Consider the following 25,125-nt stretch of genomic DNA (forward strand, 5'->3'; position numbering starts at 1 on the left):
CCACAGGTATCTTAAAATAGCTCTGCACCAATGTAGAGTATGCCACTATTCAGTCAGTTCATCCCCAAACCCTTGGACTCAGACCCTGCGTTTTGTGAGTTCTGGAAAGGGAATAGGCATAAGAATTGTAGGCATGAGGGCAAGGGGGATATGTAGGGATGCATGGTTTGACCTCTTAAAGCCTTTGCTTCACTTACACTGACCTGGTTCCTCACCTTGGAATCTAATGTGTGATATTCAAAGTAGATAATTCTTTGGATAGCCAAATGTCGGTCACTTTGCCTCAATTTAGCAACATTTTGGGAACTAAGAGCCTGAATTATATCTTGGGGTATGTATACTCTGTCACAACAGGGTATACTACAGCCAAGACGAAGGTCCGCCCACCAAATTTAAAGGTGGGCGAACCTTAGGTTTATTCATAGTGGCGACCACTCTGTCTCCACCATGATTGAACCCCTCTGACATCCCTGTGGAGTAAGGGCCGCTGTAGCCAAACCTCTAATTCCACCCACCTAATTTAGATTAGTTTGGTGTTGGGTGCCATCATGCTGATGGAGCCCTGTAATAAACTGTAAACAGCTCTGACAGGAACTGCGGTGACAGCAATTCTTGTCAATGCTTTTGAAATGATCGCCAGCTTGGCAGAGTAGTCTCAGCCTGGCGGACATTACATTTTCCGCTAGGACAGCAGAGATTACTCTATGCGCCAACTCTTAAATCAGGCACATATTACTCATTTCCCATGTCTTTTGCAATTTTTATCAAAAACAGAACTTCATGGTAACCAAGTGTATGTGGGGAGGTCAGATGGGTATGGTTGATTAATTGCCCTTCATCTATGAATGGTTGTCCACTGGTTAAGCTTGGGAGTTGTGTGGGCGGATGGTCAGGATACGTTGTGGTGTTCAGCTACCTGTTAGTGGATCTTTGAGGCAGATGCTTCATATGGCAATATTTAGTGGTTTGCGACAATCTATTGTCTCATTACAAAAATCAGTATATCGATCTGAACGTGCACTATTCTTACTTTACACTATTTCATTTGGGTCCGACCACTGCCATCATACTCCACATTTGTCTTTTAGATCGACTTGGTGCTCTGCACCTAATATGAAATTGCTAAACCAAATAGAAAAACTAAGTTGAGTAGGAATTTAGCAGATGAAGACTGAGTAAAAAAGATGCTTGGTTAGGGAAGAGAATGTAAACTAAAATACAGTAAGCAGAGGCTACTAATGAATTTGTGAATTAACACGGAGTGGAACGAGGAACAGCAATGAGAAAAGACGATGAATAATCAAATCTGGAGATAATTAAATTCTGACTAATAAGAGGTAAACAATTGGAAGAGACACGTATGAATGTTATCAGGGATTGCTGGAAATGAGAGGCAACAGCTACTTCCTATTTTAAGAGTGTTTCCACAAGAACAAATCGTATTGTGGGTAATAGTTCTCACTCGTAACTGAAATACAAGTGAACCATCTGCTTTACTTATTAGAAATCCTGCATGTGAAAAGTATCCATGTGGTCCTGAAAGCTACCAGCAAGAAATATCTGTGGGAGAAATACACATTTTGAAGATTTTGTGGTAATAAGAAGTAATGATCAAAGTTATGAATAGGTTGAGTGGGTGAGGTGGAAATATCAGAAGGTGGTACAGATAGAAAACAGACATACAAGACTGGCTGTATGGCACAAAAGTAGGGAGTTAAATAAGGTAATGGCATTTATTTACCAAACTCAGTAAACTACAAATCTGACACAAAGGCAGTTTCTGGAGTTACAAAATGAGTTTACTGAAAAAGAATTCACTCAGGTGCCTGAGAAACTTATAAATAATATATTAAAACAATGCATATGCAAAGGCAGATCGTCTAGGAATTGTCTGCATACGTTTGCTGGCCATTTTGTAAAAAGGTTCTTGATAGTCAAATAAATGCTGGCATTTTGATCAACAAAGAATTGAGGAATATCAGAAATATTGTGAACAGATGGCAAGAAATAATATAAAATTTGCTTGGTATTGGTCAGTTTTAAGTACAAATAAGCATTACATTAATTCAGTATGTATGGGGGTGTTTTGCCTCCTCACTATTGCTTTTCCATCTGACTTACTGAGGATTTGTAAAGTAATTTCAGAGATTACATTGAGTGAAGCCTTCTTTTGCTAATTTATGTGAATTATGTTTTTTTTTTAATTTTCCAAACAAACATACAAGTGAAATTAGTACATCTGGGTCAAATTAATATCAACTTGTGGTTCAGTATCTATGAACCGAAAAGATAACTTCAACCCAGTACTAAAGTGCATGTATAAAATAAAGTCCCTAACAAAGGCAAGTTCTCTCTTTGCTTCCCTCAACAACACATCAATCAATCAATCAATCAATGGCACTTATAGAGCGCGCTACATACCCGTAGGGTCTCAAGGCGCTGGGGGGGGGGGGGTGCCGCTACTGCTCGAACAGCCAGGTCTTCAGCTTTTTCCTGAAGGAGAGGTGGTCTTGGGTCAGGCGCAGGTCGGTCGGGAGGGAGTTCCAGGTCTTGGCGGCCAGGTAGGAGAAGGACCTTCCTCCTGTCGTCGCTCTTCGGATGCGGGGGACGGCGGCGAGGGCGTGGTTGGCTGATCGGAGGTGGCGTTTCGGAGCGTAGAAGTTGACTCGGCTGTTCAGGTAGCTCGGGCCTTGGTCGTGTAGGGCTTTGTGTGCGTGGGTGAGGAGGCGGAAGGTGATTCTTTTGTTGACGGGGAGCCAGTGAAGGTCTCTCAGATGTCCGGAGATGTGGCTGGTTCGTGGGATGTCGAGGATGAGTCTGGCTGAGGCGTTCTGGATCCGCTGGAGTCTCTTCTGGAGCTTGGCGGTGGTACCGGCGTAGAGGGCGTTGCCGTAGTCCAGTCGGCTGGTGACGAGGGCCTGGGTGACATCAGCATTGGATAAAGTCTATAGGTGGTTAGATTCACAACTATAGTCAATTCATGGTCATTTGGCACTGACAACAGTTGAAAATCAAATACAGTTTGAGTATTAACAGTCAATAAATATGCCCCTGCACCCACATATCTGCGGTGTGACAGGCAATAGCAAACCATTCCCGGATTCCTTCGGAGCCCCTACCATATGCATCCCCCAAGATCATGAGTTCATCTGTGCGCATGATAGTCAAACTGCATATATTTTCTCCCACAGCTGCATCCCATTTACTTTATGTATTACTAGGCACAGTCCGTCCTCACAGAGGTCTGGTTACCAGTGGGTCAGAAATAGTGTGTATCATCTTGGTCTATAAAATCAAATCTTCCAGAAATTTATAATCTCACCACAATATATGTCTCATAAAGGCCAATTGATAAAACAAGTTGAAAAATAAATTTACAGCTAGATTAGCAAGGATTCAAGAGTCTTTGCTTAAGAGCAAGCAGCATACAGTCTTGAAATGAGCACAAGGAAACCATGGAAGGGTTTGGCTGGCCTTGATCTCCTCTTAAGGCGTTCAAAAAATGAAATGGGAATTGAAATCCAGACTGAAACTTTAGAAGATTGAAATAGGACATGGAGAGTTAGGGAGACCAAGAGATTGTCTTCAATATGCGCAGGTGCAAAAATGTTGGTAGAAGGTGCACAAGCCAGGAAAATATCTACAAGCTAGGGAACATTAGAAGAACAAGAAATTTTATGATGAACATAAAACATGAAAAATGTATAATAACAGTATGTTGCCATAGCCTAAGTATCAAAATAGCAAAAACATAATCTAAATCAATTTGGTTCCAGATAAGTGAGAGAGTGAACGAAAAGAAAAATACATTTTTGGGGAGGATTGTGATGAACATTCAAAGGATGGAAAAGAGCCAATAGTCACAGGATTGAAATCCCAAGAGTTTATAAATAATGAATGGAAAAGTGATCAGGCATAATAATAGTGAGAATAAGAGTAATTGAAGAGTCTCAATAGGAAGTGTTAGATTGAGGGCTAACTTTGGGTGCAGAGATAGACAACAAAGACTAAGCAGGTAGGTTATTATTTATAGTGTAAACAGGATAGAGAAATGCTTAGTTTGGAATTCTTACGATTCACAAGAGAAAGGCACGTTTGAAGTGGCTACAAAACACACGGTTAAAGGTGATTAAAAGAGCTACCAGAAAGGAAATATGAAATATAAGGCATGTAACTGGTTATGTCCTTCTTCCTAGAGCTCCTACTTGAGATTGCCTTGAGAAGGATGCATTATTGAACCTTACGTAAGAACTGCAGTAGCAGGTAATCGAAGAATTAAAGTGCATTGAGTTAAAGAGTTAGTTAGACAAAAGCTAGACAAGAGAAAGAAAACATGACAAGCAGGTAGTATTTTACAGGCTCATTAAATGGGGCTCACCTGAAAATACTCCTTGACTTATAGCATGAAGGTATGTGGATTGGTTTCCATAAAGTTTAAGGACAACAAATGTTACACTGTGGGCCAGAGATAGGAATTCTGCAGACTTCAAGGGACAAGGAAAATTGTTGATGAACCTCAGCTGAGATATTGTATTATTGTATAGATATTTGCTCAGATGGTTTGAAAAAGGAGGGGGATTGAAGTGGGAAGAGCAATAAGTTGATGAATCTGTTAAATGGGAGTAGTTTTGAAACCTAACACAGAGAAAACAATGTGTGTGGCAGAGCGACAAAGGGCTGCTATGGAGGAATCCAGTGTGGAAGGATTTGATTTAGAGACCCAGCACCTTCATGATTCCTAGTCTCCCTAGGTTTTATCTGTTTCAGGAGCACTGCTCGTTCCCTCTTGGACAGCCTCTGTTTGGAACCCCTTTTACCCACCATAGACCCTGATTACAAGTGTCGAGAAGGGAAGGTGCTTTTTATCACATCGGATAAAATCTGACTCCCGGGGATTTTGAAATGTATTGGCTGCTAGAGGTGCATCTATTCCTTATTTTAGGCAATAACATCTACTTTCAATTTGGTGCTTGGTGCACCAAAATCTGCATTTCACAGTAAATACTATACTCTTTCCTCATTAAATACTGCCAGGTTTGAGTTGTTGAACTTGAACGCAGGTGCAGATTTTATTGCATCGGCAGGGGTCCGAAAACTCCTGTACACTGATAATCATGGCCTTTGGCTCATGACTCACAGCTTTCTGCTGAGTTTCCTTTTGGTTTTTCCGTCTTTTTCGTGATACTCTTTTTAACTTCTCCACTGGCCAATATTTCTTGCCTCCATAGCCTCGGGGGATCACATTGGCACGGGGAAATGGTCCGACGACAGAGGACGTGACTTTGAAAGAGACAGCGGAGTGTGACATCACGCCAAGCACTGATGTGCGCTACCCCCAAGGAAGTGTGGTGTCCATCCAGAATCAGTGGCTTCTCATTGGTGAGTGGATGTATGATCTCAGTAAAACCCTTGTTCCACCACTGTGCTCATGCTTGCCATTGCCAGATCCTTATTTATACGCTGATGTATAGAATGATCCCTGCACTAGCAAGGTCATCCATTGCAATTCAGGGTTGTTGTTCTTTCTGCACTGTCCATCTGGGTAACCTTAGAAAGAGTGGTATCTCAGTCTGAACTGCAGTCTCTCACTCTGTTTGGTCTATTGTTGTTACTCAATTAATGGAGTACACCATACTTCATTTAGATAATGGCTTGCTATCACGTGGAAGTCCCCCCTCACTCCCTCTAGGTTTATTAGACTAAGCAATAGGGTGATAATGCTTCCCTCTGTAGTGTACGGTAACCTCTGTCCTCTGTGTATTTTCCAACGGTTAATATACTTTCCTGGCACTTAGATCTAATTCTCCCGTTGTAACTCTTCACATAATGGGGGGTTTTCTGCCCCTCATCCAATAGGGAATTTTCCCCCTCTTCTCGGGTGTGCCCTTCGAGGCGGTCAATGTTTCATTCAAGCTTTAGTTGAGCCTTGCCCCATACTGAGACACAAGAAGCTAGGGCATGTCTCTAATATGACTTTTCTTGGACCCTTTACAGGACACCATGAGCTACCTCCCGTGGTCCACACCACCATGCTGCGAACCTTTCCTGAGACCCTGAGGAAGGACACCGAGAATATAATCTCTAAACTCCCTGGCAGCCGGACGCTCTTCGATGATGTATGACAGCACTTTCTCTTACACTTTTTGGGGTCTGTGAGGTGTTTGTATTAGTGGTGCCTTCACCTCTTCCTTGCTAGGCCAGGTTGTATGGGCACTCAGTGATGACCCTGAAGTGCCAAATTGTAATAACCAATCAATTAAGATTGATGAGTTAATTAACAAGCAATGGACATAAATGGGGCTAATTTGCCTATGCACATACTGTACTGAAAGCCTGTAGCAATTCTGCATTGAAGTACCCATGGCCCTTAGGAATTAATCTAAGCCCCCTTCCCCATTGTGGACTTAGATCATATATCTGCCACTGCACACAAACACTGTCTGTGGCTCAGTGGGATGTGGGGTGGAGGTGTAATAAAAAAGGTATCTTAATCGTGTAGGGCAGGAGCAAAGGCCAAGAGTAGAAGAAGGTAATTAGGGTCATGTGTGCAGCTGTAAGCCTGCTGTTGTCACAGGAGGAGTATTTTTCATTATTGACCCCCTACTATGATCTCGGAAGGTGATCAGCATTCTCTCTGTCCTTCCCCTGAGCTGCAGACAGTCTGCTACCCATTAATTCCACGAAAGGAAGGCCCACCTTATATGTCTTCTTAACAGAGATCAAGTGCTTGACTTCTATACGCTGAAAATTCCATCTATCTACAAGATATAGAAGATTTGTAGTCTTCTGTGTACTGAAATTATACTACCTTGTAATTGCCGAAAGTGCTGCAAAGGCAAAATTTGCTATTCCCTCGGTGATAAAAAGGCCAACAGATTTATAATCAGCGATCTATATATATATAATATATATATATATATATATATATATATATATATATATATATATATATATATATATATAATTTTAAAATTGTAGATTGAGAAACTATCATCACAGTAATCCTTTAAGTGCAGCAATCACAATATTATATCATAGAGGACAACATCCATGTCTGAATTAACTAAATTTGTCTAACAGATCCCTTTATCGGTTAAGGTCTTATTTTTCTTCGTTCTAAGTCTATGGCTTTAGACAGTGTTTGGCAAACAGTTTTGTAAGGATCTGTGAATTTACCTTTACTAAATATGTTTGATGATAAGCAAAAAATACTAGCATGTCCCTCTTGGCGAAATCCAGTTATTTCAATTATTCTGATAGAAAAAATGGTTCATTATGTGGCTTGTCTGTGGTGGTGAAATATTTAATTGCCAAAATAAGGAATAATGGTCTATCATGTTGGTCATTCTATAGATGGTAAATATAGCCTTTGTTTTTGGCGGTTTCTTTGGGAAATGCATGGCGTTTTGGTGTAATGAGAACACTAGACAGTTTTGCAAGTTTATTACCATATTTAAATCCCACATCAAAATTATCTTTTACTCCTCCCCCTTTAAAATCTGGTAGATCTATTTTGGGAAACAACATGTTTTCTACAATTCTAGGCCTGAGTAAAGCAAAGAATTGTGTAAATTAGTTGGAAGTTTGAAAATGAGATAGAGAAAAACATTAGGAAAGTGGAACATTGCCACAAGCTTCTGAACACCATCTCAAGCATGAGGATGACTCCCTGTTTTTAAAGTTTTTTTTCTTTTCGTAATATACAAAATTGGCAATTTGCAAAAATAATGGGTTGCCTTGCTTTTGACAGGGAAAGGAAGAAACAGTAAATTAAGCTCTCACCAATTATTTCCTTAATTTGATCATGTGTCATTTTAATCATAATCCTGCAGTCTTGCCTGCCCCAATCCACTTTGCAGATTTAATTTTACAGGCCATATCTTTCTTGTAGGTTATTATATAACAGATGTCTAACAGATATTGTTAACCATACTCTCTGAACTTTCTGATCTGATTACTCATTCCAACCCAAACACATCCACTTTTACCACCACCTCTGCTTTATCGTGGGAGAAGGTTTATTCCAGTGTGCCATAATTAGCTTTTCTACACTGGTGGTTAAGTAATGTTCTATACTCATTTTGTTTTTTAGGTTTTTCAAGTTCCATTTCCCCACAATCTCAGGCATGCCGGGTAATGTCCTCCATCGTATTGAAAGCTATCTGTCATAAATAAATAAATTACTGCAAGTAAGAAATACAAACCACAGTTTCTGGGCCTGAGCATCTGTTCCACTCACTACATTTGCTGTTTTTATCCAGGGAACTGTGCAGCAGGAATTTAGTGTGGACCTTTGTTCAGGTTAGTGTAGCATGGTACTGCAAACCTGCAAAGCAGTTCCTTCTCCATTCTAATCTGATCATCTGGGCCATTTTACTTCCTGCATATTTTGTATATTTACGAGGCCCGGCCTGCCCTAATATTGATTTTAATTTTAATAGATGATGACAAAATTCCAAGATTAAATTAATTAATCTGAACTTTTGAATCATGAATAAAGAAAGCGACAGGGCGCTGCACATTCCACCTGCCCATATTTGAGTTCCTCTACTTTGAGTTTCTCTGTTGGAGAGGCTCAGCCAGTGCTCAGCCAGTGCACTGGTCAGTCGGCTAGCAGTCAGTAGTCTCCACAAGCATAGAAGTTGCTGGTTTGGGGAGCCCTACTCCTTAACACCATTTTCACCTGCACAACTTCCTGCTTGGTGAGCTTACCTAAGCAGCTTCTAAGCACCTCCTGTCGCTATTCGGTTACAGAACTGGTTCCATGATGACATCCCTGAAGACCATAACATTATGAAGGGCTGGGTTCTCCGTCTGCGATGGAACTGAATCTAGGCACCCCAGCCAAGTCCATACTTCATTTATCTTTTTTACCTAAATGCAGTAACTGTTAACCAGCTAACACCAGAAAGCAGCATGCATAATATACCACTGGTCTCACATGTTCTGGCCAAGTCTGATTCTGTCACGTGTAACTCCTGCCAGGCTTAATATGGAAGCTCCTTCTCTCTTGTGTTTGTCAACCTGAAGGTTTCAATCCTCCTCCACAGTGATCCTTTGTCTGCTTGTTGTCTCAACGCAACTGTATTTCTTTATCTTCCATTTGAAAGGTGATTTACTAATAATCTGGGCATCACAGCTCCCCGCCCTCTGTCAGGCGCCACAGTTGTCAACTACTAAAGAACCTGGTTTTCTGATTCACTATTATTGCATTCTAGCTAGAATCATGTGTTTTGGCAACATCATAAAAGCTTTCTCTGTTTTGCACAACCTAAAGATAATCTGCAAATTGACAACATCGCCAAACCTTGGCCGATTGGTAATTTTCTTGTTACTACTTCAAGCATACCATCAAGGTTTCAACAATTTAGGAGATTGGTCAGAAAAGCCCTGTAGCCTGTGACAGTGGCACTGTGGCAGTTTGGCAGTCCCCTCTCTCTCTGGCTCTTCTTTATCCAGTGTTCAACACGCTGCTCCATCTTAGAGTCCTTTTCATTCGCAGGAAGGACCAGCACTGAAAGCGTCCGTCTACATGCCAAGTTCTAAGCTCCAAGGAGCAGGTGGGTCAGTCAAGCAGAGACCAGCTCCTTCAAAGTCAAGACTGCTAACTCAAGACCCGATAAGCTTTCATCAGCTGCATAGACCCGTGTGGTGACCCTATGTAGATCTGTTCTCAGTAAATTTACATCTATTCCCACTGTTCTTGTGCAGCTCTTCAATGAAAATCTGTCTTGTATAGCTTTCAGCTTGTCCACTACTTGTGCCCCATCCTTTTCCGCTTCTTGTGTCACCACCCCACATCAAGGTTCCTGCATCGGGGTGTAGAGGAGTGCTTTTAGCTGGATTAAGTGTAAACCTATCCATTTTAGATCGTTTCCCTTTTATGGCAGGTTTGTCCTTTGGCATTGCCATCCATGTATTTTATTAGATTATAGCTAATGTATGTTTCATATTCTGTTCCTACTCTTTGTTGTCCACCTTGGGGAAATGGTAATGTGAACCTGGTTACCAATATTCAATAGTAGTTCATGTTCTGGATTTTTATCAATATGTGTATGTGATTCCAGGTGGCTTACTGAAGTTACCTTCTCAGTATGGCTGCCAAAATATTCCTATGCCTGTTTCGTCTATTGACTTTTCATGGTTGTAACTTCCCTTCAGGGCTGCTGTTTCAGATATCCATCTCATTGTAGACCTGTTGCGCTGAAGGTCACAGCCAGCGTCTAGAGTAGTGTGCCAGCTTCTGGCACACGCATCTCGTCTGTCAGTCTGATGACCCTGCTTCACCAGTCTGTCAACTCTCAGGACTCCCACTCCCTTCCAGGCAACAAATCCATGCCCACTGGTTGCCACACTGCTGGTGCAGTGCACTGGCCCCCCTCCTACATATATCCGTACCCACAGATCATCTCTGCCTTTTATTGGCATGGGACAAAGAGGCTCACCAGTTACCAGTTCCCTTCAGTGGGTTGCCCAAGACAGTACTTCGCTATCTGACTTGTAACAGCCATGTCTGCTTCTCAGGCACCCGTGGCTCCCCTCTCTCTGTCCTGCATCTCACCATCTCATTGCAGTCACTGCTACAAGCAATTCATCACATCAGATCGGTTGCATTACTCCACATAGGCAGTGTTTTGTCCAGACACCAGATAAGTCCTTTTTCCTGCAGGAATTTTAAGGGTAAATTGGAGTTTGTGTGAGATTTAGAAGAGTAAATCCTCCTTACTTGGCAGCTTAAAGATTCTAGTATTATGTCATGAATCTTTGTGTGCAACTATAATGTGGACTACAATAATTCTGCAAGAGGATAAAACAAATAATCTTATAAAAGTGTACAAACCCCATGTGGACAGTAGAACTAGCAGCCTGGGTTGCCTTATAATTTGGATGATTTGCATGCAGTGATTACCCTGTCATTTTAATTTTTATAATTTGTGTTGTTTTCAGTTTCTGACTCCAAGTGGGTTGGATGATCAGCCAATGGACAATGAAGACCGACGCTACTTTAATACTGACAAGCAGGAAGGCAGCGAGATCCTCCCCGACTATGGGGGTCAGGATCTCATCACCGTAGGAATCATCACCATTCTTGTAGGAGGCTGGATCATATTTGCCATCACATACCCGAGGGTAAGTACAAATATGCTACATACACAGATCAAGGATTCGCACAGTACAGCAGTACAGGACACATGTAATGCCGGGATTTTGCAAATGTACAGTCCGAGTGCTGAAGGATGTATTTCATAGATACAGTATGCGTTGAATTGTAAACGTTCAATGAACTTTCTGTCTTTTATGTGGCAGTTATACACCGGGGAAGGTTTCACGTAGAATGTGATGTTATGGGTTATAATTTACTGGTAGAGGGTAAGGGCAGTCCCTAAGCAGAAGGCCTGCACGTGGCACATGTACACAGCAAGTACTGTCCATTGGTATGGGATATGTTTTCAGATGTAGTATAGGTACAGCTTCTAGTTACTCAGCAGATAGAGTATTCAGTAAAAGGGAGATCCAGTATGTATGTACAAGTCATGTACAACTCCAGGTTTATTGCATGTACACTCTTCACATACATAGATGGTACAAGACATTATACAATTTTTGTATAGAAGATTGAAACCACCCCCATGCAACTTACACCTTAAGGTACTTGATGGATATATTTGCAGATAAAACTCTGGCACAACGCCCAGGCAGAGAATAGGTGCAAGTGTTAGACAGGTGTAATACAGGACATGTACAATTCCTTGCTACAATGCTAGTACCATTCCCTAGAATGGTAGTGGTTCAATCCTTACAAACAAAGTAGGTAGATCCCAAGGTACTCTCTGGCACAGTGGGTGAGGGCCCTGCTGTAATCACCACATCTAATTGTGTTATTAGTTAAGACGCAGTTATATAAATATCGGAAGAAAAGGAGTTTGAACGTGGCGGGACCTTGCATAACTAGAGGTGAAAGGAATAGCCCACTTGTTAGATCTTTCCCACTGGCTAAAATCATTGAAGTGAGATACAAATATGAATGGGTATAGATGAACTTGTTAAGGCAAGGAATTTTATGCACCTGGAATGGAGTCTTGAAAATGCATCTGCCTCTTTGTGGCGCCAGTAGAACGACATTAGAAGTGTAGTGATATTGTTTAAGCTGCCGGCGCTTGAGATCAATTGGGCTTCAGCATATTGTACTTCCTTAAGAGGTGAGAGTCAGGCATCGGGGTGTGGGCTGTTGGGAGGGAGTATGCAAGGTCCAGTCTGTGCACAACTTGATCACTGGTCATATGGCTGATTTAGGGATGAGTTCTTTATATCGGCAGCCAAAGGATGAGTTAAGGTCCTCCCAAGCTGCAGTTTTCTTTTCAAAATGAAACCTTAGAATTTTAGCATTGTAGTAAACTTGCAGAGACGTACGGTAGTGTAATTGTTGATGTTGGAAGGCGGTAAAGGCCTTGGGGACCATCAGAAACTCTGTCTTTTGTGAATTCAGCTTCAGGTGGCGCTGGACTTTCCAAATTTGTATTTTTCTCCTCAAGCCATTCTATAAGTCCAGAGAGCTCATGCAAAATTGGTATTTCCATTGTATTGCTGAACCTCAACTGCATTTGTTCAGTACAAAGTTATAAGTTGCATACCACTTCTATCACAAGCACCATAGATGTTTTAAAAACGTCGGAGAAAGGCTTGAGCTTTGGAAAATACCATATGTTATGGTTGGGCTTAGATTCTGTGACTTTTAGTATGGCAAGGTGAAAGTATACAAACTAGTTTAGGACTTGACTGTCACTGTCCATTCATGGTTTCAATGTTTTGAGGGTCCAGTGGTTCACATTATCATGCTCCGTGGAGAGAAAAGGAGGGTGTGTAGGATGCAATGGACATTTATGCTCTCTTTAGAGTGGTAGTTTTTCTTTACTGGCAGGCCTGAATCCAGTTTGGTAGTATCCTACTAGCTTGTTATGAGAGATAAATGCTGTCTGCAGAGACAGTGAATCTCTCAATGGACTTCACGAGAAATGAAAGAGCCTGTGGTAGACTATTGTTGTTGAGATTGTTAACAGCAGCACTTGGTTTCTTTACGAGTGAGCCAAACTTCCCAGTTTTCACTAAGTTGGCTGTATCTACTTGTTTCAGAGCAGAGTTGATAAGGTTGAGCCAGCTTGGAACCAGTCTTTAAAATAAACTATAATCAGAGAGGCGGTCATGGAATCTGTTTGTAGCAGGAGGGTTTGAGGGACACAATGGCCTCATCAGTGGTTTCAAATGTGAAGTGGATAGTTTGTGCCAGCCAGCAGTAGATTTCTTTGTTATCCTACTAGTTATCATCATTAGACTACTTTATGGTGTACTTCGTGCAGGAAGCAAAGGACACAGAGAAAGAGATATGTGCTAAACTATAACTGGTACAATTTCCTACACTGGACTGGCCAGCTCCTCTCACTCATGTCTAGTGCCAGGGGTAGGAAGTGAACACAAAACCACTGGGTATGGGCTCCCACAGGCATTGCTTGCCACACTTGTGTAAAGAACAAAAACAGTTGCAAATGCCTATAATTTTTCAAAATAAACATTCGTTGAATAAACATACGATCAAAACAATATGTTTAGTGAAATAAATTCTGTTTGTTTTAATCTTTTTGCATTTTCATTTGAACACTTCTATTTGAAAATAATTTTTCATATATTCTACAAATATTAAAAACCTGGAGTGCACAACAAATATCATATACAGTGATAACAGGCTAATTAAATATTTACAGTGTAATGCAACTTGCTCACCATTCAATCTACATTCATGCAACACTCAATCCACTACAAACAAAACAGACTGACAACAAAACATAAATGATTCGAAAACTTGCTGGATTGAATCTCCAGCAACAAAAGCCAAATGTTTTTTACAATCTGTACAAATGTTTCCTCATTAATGAATCAATTGTACGTTTTTTTTGGGCTGTTAAAGGGGTCTACGCGTTTCGAACTACCATTCTTGCGTAGTTCTCTTCAGGACCAATCTGTAATGAAAAAACAAGATCTATTGTGGGGGGAAAATAGATTGGTACTCCACTGCCCACACCCACAACTCAAGTGTCCTCACCTACCTTGCGCTCGGCATCACAAGCTGGAAGGGTAGTACTCCCAATCTAAGAAATACATCAGGAAAAGCCAAAGTCAGAGATGCATTCACAGAATCAAGCATACTGGCAGGCAACCTTACATTCATACCCCTGACTTACTTGGGGATTCCCAGTGCGCTCGCGGACTTGCCTGGCTCGCCTGTCTGTGATGAAGACAAAAACATAGGCCGGTTGGTTGCAGCCCTGCGTGTTGTTTATCAGGAAAACAGAGTAATGCATGCGCCGTTTACCTAGTTCAGGCGGGTCAGGCGCGTTGTAGGCAGAAACGATTCTATCTTTCATGAAGTGCAATGTTTGAACTACAAAATTGCAATACATGGCTATCCGTGAGACCCGGGATTATAACCCTGTGGCATGCGCAATCAAATAAAATTAGTCGACTCTCATTGGCATCAATGGCCAGCAATCCACATTATCCTCAAAGGAAAGTGTACCGGGAAGTGTTCACGGTAAAACGGAGCTCCTGGGCAATAAAGTTCTGTCCCGGTTGAAACCGGAAGACCTGAAGACCTGGGACTACATTACCCACAATCCTAGGGCAAGCAGGAAGTGCCTGCAATCCAGTGTAGCGTCCGGACGCCAGCAGACACAGACGTGATTGAGCCACGAACTATGCAGTAAGTAGGAAGAATGGAGTGAGCTTGCGACCACCGCCGCTACTAATGCAAAACCGGATTTATTTATTTATAAACGCGCCGCCTACGTTTTGTCCACACAGAACGACCCCGTGACAAAATTGAAAAAACAAAGGCGATAGAATCGTTTCTGCCTACAACGCGCCTGACCCGCCTGAACTAGGTAAACGGCGCATGCATTACTCTGTTTTCCTGATAAACAACACGCAGGGCTGCAACCAACCGGCCTATGTTTTTGTCTTCATCACAGACAGGCGAGCCAGGCAAGTCCGCGAGCGCACTGGGAATCCCCAAGTAAGTCAGGGCTATGAATGTAAGGTTGCCTGCCAGTATGCTTGATTCTGTGAATGCATCTCTGACTTTGGCTTTTCCTGATGTATTTCTTAGATTGGGAGTACTACCCTTCCAGCTTGTGATGCCGAGCGCAAGGTAGGTGAGGACACTTGAGTTGTGGGTGTGGGCAGTGGAGTACCAATCTATTTTCCCCCACAATAGATCTTGTTTTTTCATTACAGATTGGTCCTGAAGAGAACTACGCAAGAATGGTAGTTCGAAACGCGTAGACCCCTTTAACAGCCCAAAAAAAACTTACAATTGATTCATTAATGAGGAAACATTTGTACAGATTGTAAAAAACATTTGGCTTTTGTTGCTGGAGATTCAATCCAGCAAGTTTTCGAATCATTTATGTTTTGTTGTCAGTCTGTTTTGTTTGTAGTGGATTGAGTGTTGCATGAATGTAGATTGAATGGTGAGCAAGTTGCATTACACTGTAAATATTTAATTAGCCTGTTATCACTGTATATGATATTTGTTGTGCACTCCAGGTTTTTAATATTTGTAGAATATATGAAAAATTATTTTCAAATAGAAGTGTTCAAATGAAAATGCAAAAAGATTAAAACAAACAGAATTTATTTCACTAAACATATTGTTTTGATCGTATGTTTATTCAACGAATGTTTATTTTGAAAAATTATAGGCATTTGCAACTGTTTTTGTTCTTTACACAAGTGTGGCAAGCAATGCCTGTGGGAGCCCATACCCAGTGGTTTTGTGTTCATTGCTAATTGCAGACAACAGTCTGTGTGGTCCTTTTCCCAGTTTAACTAGCTGAGTTAGGATTGTGAGCCAGCGAGCTCGTTGATCCACTAGTGAGTAGACGTAGAGGTACTATACTGTGGTTTCATTAGTTTTGTGTGAGTGTTACCTGGTGGTGCAAATTGAGTCAAGGTTGCTATAGTATGTCTGAGAATGAAGCCTTTGCGTACAGCGAAGAGCACATAAGAAATTTATTGGCTGCCCCCCCGTTATTCGTGTCCGCATCACTAAGTGTCTCGGCCCAGAACCAAAATGAGATTGACAAACTTACAAGACTAAAGAAGAAGCAAATTCGGACGGACCTACATGGCCATTTTCTTTTACAGCATTTGAAAGGTGGAACTATCCCAGGTGGACTACAAGTTAAAAACATCCCAGTAATTTTCACCGAGGACCCCATATACAAAAAAGGCTACAGTTACATTGAGACTAAATGCAGCAGAGATCTCATGGTATTGACTATAGAAACGGCACAAAGATTGTCTAAAACACAATTGGAGGAAATTCAAGCATTGGAAACTTCAATTTCAACCAACCAATTGATCACGGATGCCAAAACCTTACTTGAAAAAGTCCAAAAAGACATTGGTGAATTTAAAGATTACACCGTGAACCAAAAGACAGCACAATTCGAAAAAGATAAACTCAATTTCAATTTAGAAAAAGTCTATCCTTTTCTTCAAGCCGATTTTTATTCCAGACCTGATTCAAAGAGACATTTGACACAATACCAAGGTAGATCCTACAACAAATTTATAACCTTCTCGGACACATCGTCATCAGGTAGCTCAAGCGAAGGGGACAATTCCACCCATCAAAACAATTATAACAGAAGAGGTGGCCACCAACAACAACACCAGGGATTCCAGCAACAACATCAGGGTTCATCTTTTTTAGGCAGAGGCCAAACCAAACAACGAGGGAAGACAAGGAACACCTCTCAACCATGGGAAATGTCAACGAGGCGGCAAAATTACAAAAATTAATGCCGTCCCCCATATTTAATTTATCTGGTAAAATTCTAACAAAGGATGAAGAATCCATCTTAAGTAAAGGACTGACATTTGTTCCTTCCAAACATACAGACTTCATCAAATTAAAAACTGAGACCATTGAATTTTGCAGGAAATTAAGGTTGAAATTATTTTTCGCTGAAAATACATATCAAACGACAATGGAAGCAACTGGCTTACGGCAGAAATCCACCTTTTGCCCTCCAACCAACAAAGTCCCAAAAGAATTGATAACATTTGAACGCACTATGTTATCAGCTATAACCCAAATGGAAAACAACAAAGAATGGATCAAATATAACATCACAAAAGCCGAACGTATCGCCCTCACAAATTTGAAAGCAGACACTTCTGTCATTATTAAACAGGCAGACAAAGGTGGATCTATAGTCCTTTGGGATAAAGAATTATACATTAAAGAGGTGACCAGACAATTGGAGGACATAACATGTTATCGGAAAATTCCGAAAGACCCTACATCTGACCTTAAAAACGAATTATTTGCGTTTTTGGATGAAAGTGCCGCACAGGGTTTCCTAGGTAAGAAAGAACTGGAATTCTTGAGAACAAAACATCCAAGAACACCCATTTTATATGTATTACCGAAAATACACAAGGATGCTTCGGCACCCCCTGGCCGCCCAATAGTTTCAGGATGCGGATCCCTATTAGAACCAATTTCCAAATTTGTGGACTTCTTTTTAAAACCATTTGTACACCAGGTTAAATCTTACCTACAAGATACCACGGATTTTTTGAACAAACTCACCACCATCCAGTTTGACAGAAATAGTGATTTAATGGTAACCATGGACATAACGTCCCTGTATACCAGAATACCGCAGGAAGAAGGTCTCAACGTCCTTGAGGTATACTTAGAGGAACGCGAACGACCACATAAAGTGCCGACATCGTTCATTAAAAAACTTGCAGATTTTGCGCTCAGAAAAAACGATTTCAACTTCAATGGGCAATTTTTCTTTCAAACAGGAGGGGTGGCGATGGGATGCCCCTTTGCTCCAGAATTAGCAATTCTGTTTATGGCAAAGTACGAGGAAACATTTGTTTACACAAACAATCCGTTCTCCCAATGGATAACCAATTGGCATCGCTTTATTGATGATGTGTTCTTTGTATGGACTGGGTCGGAAGAGAATTTAAAAAACTTCCATCAATGGCTCAACAACAGAGTGCCAGCGATTCATTTCAGTTTGGACTACTCATGTGACAAGATGCCATTTTTGGATGTGGAAGTATATCCCTCCATGGGCGGCCTAGTAACAACGCTATATAAAAAGCCCACAGATCGCAATAAAGCATTACACTTCGGGAGCAACCACCCACGTAGCCTTAAAGAAAATTTGCCTTACGGGCAGTATCTCCGCATTCGCCGTAACTGCACGGAAAAGCAAGAATATCAAAGGCATGCGGAGGTCTTGACCAACAATTTAAAACTACGAGGTTATCCAAAGAAACTCCTCAAGAAATCCTGCAAGAGAGCTTGGTGGACACCAAGAGAATGTTTACTAGAAAGGAGACCCAAAAAGAACACGGACAGGATGGTATTCGTATCAACTTTCTGCCCCAACTCAAACAGATTAAAGAAAGTAGTAAAACAGAATTGGCATCTGGTCAAAGACCTAGACCAAATGTTGCATAAGGAACCCTTGTTTGCATTCAGGAAAAATCACAGCATCTCCAACCATCTGGTAAGAGCAGCACTACCAACGACAAAAAATCCCGACTTGAGAAATATGCTACGCCTGCCTCCCATTCAAGGCCACCATAAGTGTGGCAATTGTTCATGTTGCGAGTCAACGAAAGAAGGCAAAGTATTTACCCACAGTACAATTAATTGGAAACACGAGACATTCTCCAATTGTAAAACGAGGTATGTTGTGTATGGCATTTTGTGCCCATGCGACCTCTTATACATTGGAAAAACTAACCAAGAGGTTCGCGTAAGGATCCAACAGCACAAATCCAGAATCAAGAACAATGTTGCAAATGCCCCTTTGGTTAACCACTGGAAAGAAAAGAAGCATCATGAAAATGAATTAACCTGGACAGTCATTTCCAAAGTGGAGAATGATACCAGAGGAGGAGATTTGGATGCCAAACTAATAAAAAGAGAGGCCATGCTTATTTTGAAATTTAATACTGTGTTTTCTGGACTAAACGAGCTGTCTGAAATTTTCAAACTATAAGCACGGCCAACCTGCAACCACCGGAGACCAGGTGCAACCTTAACAGAATGGAAATTACCCCACACCACATTTCAGCTGCATCACGTTATTAATATTGGCCACAATATCACACTCTGCACAATGCAACGGAGACCAGTAAGGATTTTCATGAAGTGCAATGTTTGAACTACAAAATTTCAATACATGGCTATCCGTGAGACCCGGGATTATAACCCTGTGGCATGCGCAATCAAATAAAATTAGTCGACTCTCATTGGCATCAATGGCCAGCAATCCACATTATCCTCAAAGGAAAGTGTACCGGGAAGTGTTCACGGTAAAACGGAGCTCCTGGGCAATAAAGTTCTGTCCCGGTTGAAACCGGAAGACCTGGGACTACATTACCCACAATCCTAGGGCAAGCAGGAAGTGCCTGCAATCCAGTGTAGCGTCCGGACGCCAGCAGACACAGACGTGATTGAGCCACGAACTATGCAGTAAGTAGGAAGAATGGAGTGAGCTTGCGACCACCGCCGCTACTAATGCAAAACCGGATTTATTTATTTATAAACGCGCCGCCTACGTTTTGTCCACACAGAACGACCCCGTGACAAAATTGAAAAAACAAAGGCGATAGAATCGTTTCTGCCTACAACGCGCCTGACCCGCCTGAACTAGGTAAACGGCGCATGCATTACTCTGTTTTCCTGATAAACAACACGCAGGGCTGCAACCAACCGGCCTATGTTTTTGTCTTCATCACAGACAGGCGAGCCAGGCAAGTCCGCGAGCGCACTGGGAATCCCCAAGTAAGTCAGGGGTATGAATGTAAGGTTGCCTGCCAGTATGCTTGATTCTGTGAATGCATCTCTGACTTTGGCTTTTCCTGATGTATTTCTTAGATTGGGAGTACTACCCTTCCAGCTTGTGATGCCGAGCGCAAGGTAGGTGAGGACACTTGAGTTGTGGGTGTGGGCAGTGGAGTACCAATCTATTTTCCCCCCCACAATAGATCTTGTTTTTTCATTCCAGATTGGTCCTGATGAGAACTACGCAAGAATGGTAGTTCGAAACGCGTAGACCCCTTTAATATGCCCAAAAAAAACTTACAATTGATTCATTAATGAGGAAACATTTGTACAGATTGTAAAAAACATTTGGCTTTTGTTGCTGGAGATTCAATCCAGCAAGTTTTCGAATCACTCTCACTCTGGTGGTCGGAGGACTGCTCTGCACCTGACGCGTAGGGCGAGGCCGCTGGGGCCGCCCTGCAACCGGTAAACTGTGCCCTTGAAACTGACATGGTCAGGTGGGTCGCGCGTCGTCGGTTTCAGACTGACATGCGCATTACTGTGTTAAGTATAAGAAAGCATGGCATAAATGTAGTTCTACCATACACTAACACAGCATGAGGGGGGAAAACTTAGCCTGATATGGGGAAGGAGTACTTATCTGCCGAAGCAGTGAAGAAAAAGGCAGAAGATAATGCTACGGAGGATCAAATAGGGCTTGATGGATTGTGATTGGTTAGTGTTTCTGGAGTACAGATTTCCAGAAGTTCATGGTAAATGTTCTTGGTGGTGTTCTTTATTATTGACTGCTGTTACAAAAAAAGTGAAAAGAGAAGGCATAATCCTGGCCTCTGGTCCCGACATAAAATTTGGCAGACTTCAGGCATTCTTCTATTGGATGCAGCAATGTTGCAAAGGCAATTGGGTTTTCAGAGTGGCTTTTTGGTGTAGGTGTCTCCCACAGGTAGCCTGTGAGCTACTATAGAGTACCTGTCAAGCTACCTGTTAGTAGCTCTTCTGTTTGCCGCCCGGCCTACCTAGTTAGAAGCTTTTCCTTCATTGAATGAATATATATGCCAAAATTGAGAGTATGTATTCAAGACATACATTTGTTTATTATTAGAACTCGTAGGCTGTTCTTTGAAGAAAAAAAACTGTTTAATTTCCAAAATATATTTAAAGCTGATGTTTGAGGGATAAATAAAGTAGCGTTGGGGAGGTGTACTTCTTATATTATCACCTTGGCTCCGGGGGCATTGCATCTGTGGCGTTATATATTACTTTTGTAGAGGCATTTCAAATTAGCAAAGCCTTTTTTATTTACCTTAGTGCTGGCAGCCATGACTGATGCACTGAGATGACCACTGCTAACAGTCTCGCATATGGTGTCTTCTGATATAATCTTGACTGGTGCTGTCACTATTACAACACTAATCTTTGTAGCTTTGGTTTATTTTCATTGAACATCAGTAGATCTTATTACTGAAAAAGTTGGAGACCCCTTTTCTAGAGTTTCTTAGCACACTTTTGACAGCATCCACATGTTATTGTTAACAGGGATTTGATGTAGGAGGCGTTGGTCTTGCAGATGTTCCTCTTGCTGTTTTTGTACTAGTTTGCATAGAATGTAATAAACCTTTTCAAGGTTTTCCTTTCTGAGTTTAGATCATCTTTAGTTTTATTCCTGTTTTTGTTTGAGTCAAATCAGCTCATCACTGATGCTAGACATGGTTCCTTATTGACTGAGTTTAAATCCTCGCCTTCCTCCACATGGCAAAGGAGAATCGCTTAATGTACACCATATATTTGACTTATTCCTTGAATCTATTTTCATTGGCCAGACCCAATCAATCTACTAATTATGAATCGGAATACTCTAATGAGATTCAGGTACAAATAGTTCCATAGAACTAGTAGGAGGCTGTGTTAATTCCTATGTCTTTGTGACAGAAAATGCAGACGCACCAACAGCTGCAGCACCTGGAGCAGCAACTGGAGGAGAAGCTGCTGCTCCTCCAGCAGCAAGTTCCACCGTCGCCAACTCGTCTGCCAGGTAGCAGCTCGAACCCCCAATCACTCATTTCTGCAGATGGGGCCACGCAGACATCAATCAAGAAGCCTTCCCAAGACAGAGGGAGCCACGACCGACTGATGCTACAGAGAGATAAAGACTCAAATGACGGGTATGGGTCCCTCCAACCAGAAGTGGACCCTGGAGCTTCCGGAGGTACATATGTGCACACATTGGAGTACTATAATTGAACAAGCAACAAGGTGATGGAAGGAATGCTTGAATTAATATTAGCCACTGACGATCGCTCGGGCATCATTCCATCGTTTTTCACTCACTCCAGTCGAAGACCTGTCATGTACAAATCAGTCTAGGTCTTTCTCCAAGACAAACGGTCCAACTCAAACCGCAAGGCCAGGTCCACCAGACAAGCACATGTAAACCTCCAGCTCTGATGCGTTTCGGCTCAGAGAAGACTTGGCTTCGCTGTTTGGTCTGGGCTGTTCCTATTGGAGCAAGACCAAGACTAATTTGCACATGGCTGGTTCCTGTCTGAGTTGGCATAGTGGGCTAAAAAAATGAAGAACTGGAGTGCGACCGAGAATAATTGCTAGTGACTGAGATTAAATCAAGTAACCCATCCAGCATGTTTTTGTTTTCCGCATTGGAGTGATGACATACTTGTTCATGTGCATGGGAGTGAGGAAGCACATGTATGTTTGCACTGTATAACGTTTACACCAATTTGCATGAGAACTGGGTGGTAAGTTTGTGTTTTACAAGAAGGGGCTCACGATTGGTTGCATTTTTTTTATGTATAACTGTTCTATAGCATGAACTGAACACACAGTTTGCAGCTGCTCTAAAAACCACAATAATAAATATTAAAATGAAAAAGTACATACAAAGATAATCATCTACTGTATAGAAGTGAAGAGCAGAATAAATACGCAATTAAGTCCAAGGAGCAAAGCAAATAATTGATTGAACATCTACATTTTTAATGGCTGCCGGTCAAAAAGTAGTTTGGCAATATGTGTTTGAACAAAAAGTGAAAAATAGCGGCTGATGATTTCAGAAAAAGATCACACAAGCCTGGAAGTTCTCCCAAATGTGTACTTCAAAACAAAGTTGAGATCTTGTGGCATGGATGCCAACTAGATTCAAGACCACATGTGAATAGACTTGCACGCCAAATAGGAAAGCTTAATCTAGACCAGAACAATCAATCAAATATGTCAGCACTGGTATGATATAATCAATTTTCCAAGCTCCCACGAAAAGCATGGCTGATGTGTGAAGGACTACCTTCGTAAGAGTAAGATTTCGGCTTACCTGCAAGAATAGCATATCCACAGCCTGTTCCGGAAATAGTGAATACCTCATGAGAAGAGGCAAATGTTCAGAGGTTGAAAAGGGACCTTTATTCAGTGCAAAACAGAGGATTGTCATTTGCTGTCTTAACCCTATGGTTGGTGCATGATTTCATGGTTAAATACGGATCCATGCAGAGGACCAAGGCTTTAGCAGACTGGATCAGAAGTGTAGTCCACTCAATCCAGTGTCTGCTTCTGCCTTCACAACTGGACAGGCAAGTTGCACTTTTGGTCAAGTGAACAGACTGTCGTTCTGAGAATCAGTACACCTCAGGAAATGGATCATCATCCATTCCAAGCAGACTGGACTACTGTAATTCTTTGTACCTGGGAGCACCACAATCAGTGCTACTGAAGCTGCAGAGGATCCAGTCCTTAGCAGCCAATCTGGCGTTAAATAGGCAGCGCAGGTCCTCAACGACCTTAGCTTTAAAGGACCTTCATTGGTTACCCATCAATGAGAGAATCCAATTCAAATCCCTCTGTATTGTGTTTAGAGCAGTACATGGTTTGGGTCCAATGTCCATGCAGGAGAAATTCACCTGGTACACTCCTGGGAGAAATCTCCGTTCTTCCAGCGCAAATCTGGTAACTAGATTCAAGAAAACCAGGATAGGTGGCAGAGCGTTCAGTGTAGCAGCCTCACAACTCTGAAATGATCTTCCCTTGAACATCAGACAAATTAAATCTTTGCTTCCATTTAGGAAAAGCTTAAAGACTTGGCTCTTCCCTAGGGATGAGTAAAATGAGCACCCCTAAACCAGTGAATAGGTTATTTGTTCTGCTCAGTGACAACTTGGTAAGTCGCAGCGCCAGGATACCCGTAGAGTGACAGTTTTGCGCTATATAAATTTATCTCACAATCCACACATGTAAGATATCCCCTTCAGCAAATGTGACACCATATGTGAATTATACATTAAGGTATATTTCAGAGGTAGTGACGTACTGCCACATTTGAGTCCTCATGGCCTCCGAAGATCCCACAGTAACTCCAGGTAAGAATGTAAAAGTGTAGGAGCCAGTTTTGACCCGTTTGTAATAAGAGGGTTGCATTTGTGTTTGCATGGGAGCACGATGCAACACAAGTTATTACGCAAATGATGGTGTATCTGGTTATTAGTATGTCCTTCATTGTTTGTACAACTCTTTGTCTGCCAGTTCAGTGGCTATGTGTAGGTTCCCATAGGCTGAGTGCATATGTCTACAGAAAAACTAAGCTGATAGGTTCAATTCCTAGATAGAGTGACTCAACACATCTATCCAGGACTAAGAAAATAATGCTTATGCTCAGAGGAATAAAATGAGAACCATCTCAGTCTCCTACATTTCTTAGAAAATCAAACTCCGCACCCTTTGTTAAACACTTAGGGCCCGCTTCCGATTCCGAGCTCGCTCGGAAAACCCTACTGCCGACTCGGTCCCATAGAGCTTTCCAATCGACTCGTGCTCCTTGGCTCCGAGCGCCCGAGTACGATGCAAGTATGTGCTGACAGACTCTGGTCGCTCGGAGCCCCATTGAAGTCAATGGGAGCCTGTTGAACGTTGCGTACATAGGCTTCCATTGTGAAAAAAGGACGTCACTGAAAAGGGCAATCCTTGTCGTGGGGACGTGTCGGGGCCCCCCGCACCGTACATGCATGTGTAGGGAGGACCCTTGGGACCCCCCTGTGACCGATTCGTAGGGCTACAGGTGGAGGGGGCCCGCTAAAGCCCCCCGAAGTCCGCTTCCCAGAGCTTTTTCGAGTCAGAGGTTCCGAGTCGATCCAGCTGCTCGACGCGCGCTTAGTACTTGGTTAGTCGGAAATCGGGCCCATTGCGCTGCACGAGTCGGTCATGTTGTAGTCGTCCGGAGGGCTTCGCTGGCGGGTACTAGT

The 25,125-nt window shown here is 42.1% G+C and overlaps 1 protein-coding gene across 2 annotated transcripts in view; it reads left to right on the top strand.

The window, feature by feature from the left end:
- The window catches only part of ERN2 (endoplasmic reticulum to nucleus signaling 2), a 174,725-nt gene that overhangs the window by 92,493 nt on the left and 57,107 nt on the right, over positions 1–25,125 (top strand). For both annotated transcript variants that reach the window (XM_078664795.1, XM_078664796.1), the window contains 4 exons: positions 5,229–5,379; positions 5,995–6,116; positions 10,948–11,130; positions 21,812–22,088. In XM_078664795.1, the coding sequence (XP_078520921.1) occupies positions 5,229–5,379; positions 5,995–6,116; positions 10,948–11,130; positions 21,812–22,088 (733 nt within the window). The remainder of the gene's footprint in view (positions 1–5,228; positions 5,380–5,994; positions 6,117–10,947; positions 11,131–21,811; positions 22,089–25,125) is intronic.

Source organism: Lissotriton helveticus, chromosome 10, assembly GCF_964261635.1.
Source record: "Lissotriton helveticus chromosome 10, aLisHel1.1, whole genome shotgun sequence".
In the NCBI taxonomy this organism is placed as follows: Eukaryota; Metazoa; Chordata; class Amphibia; order Caudata; family Salamandridae; genus Lissotriton; species Lissotriton helveticus.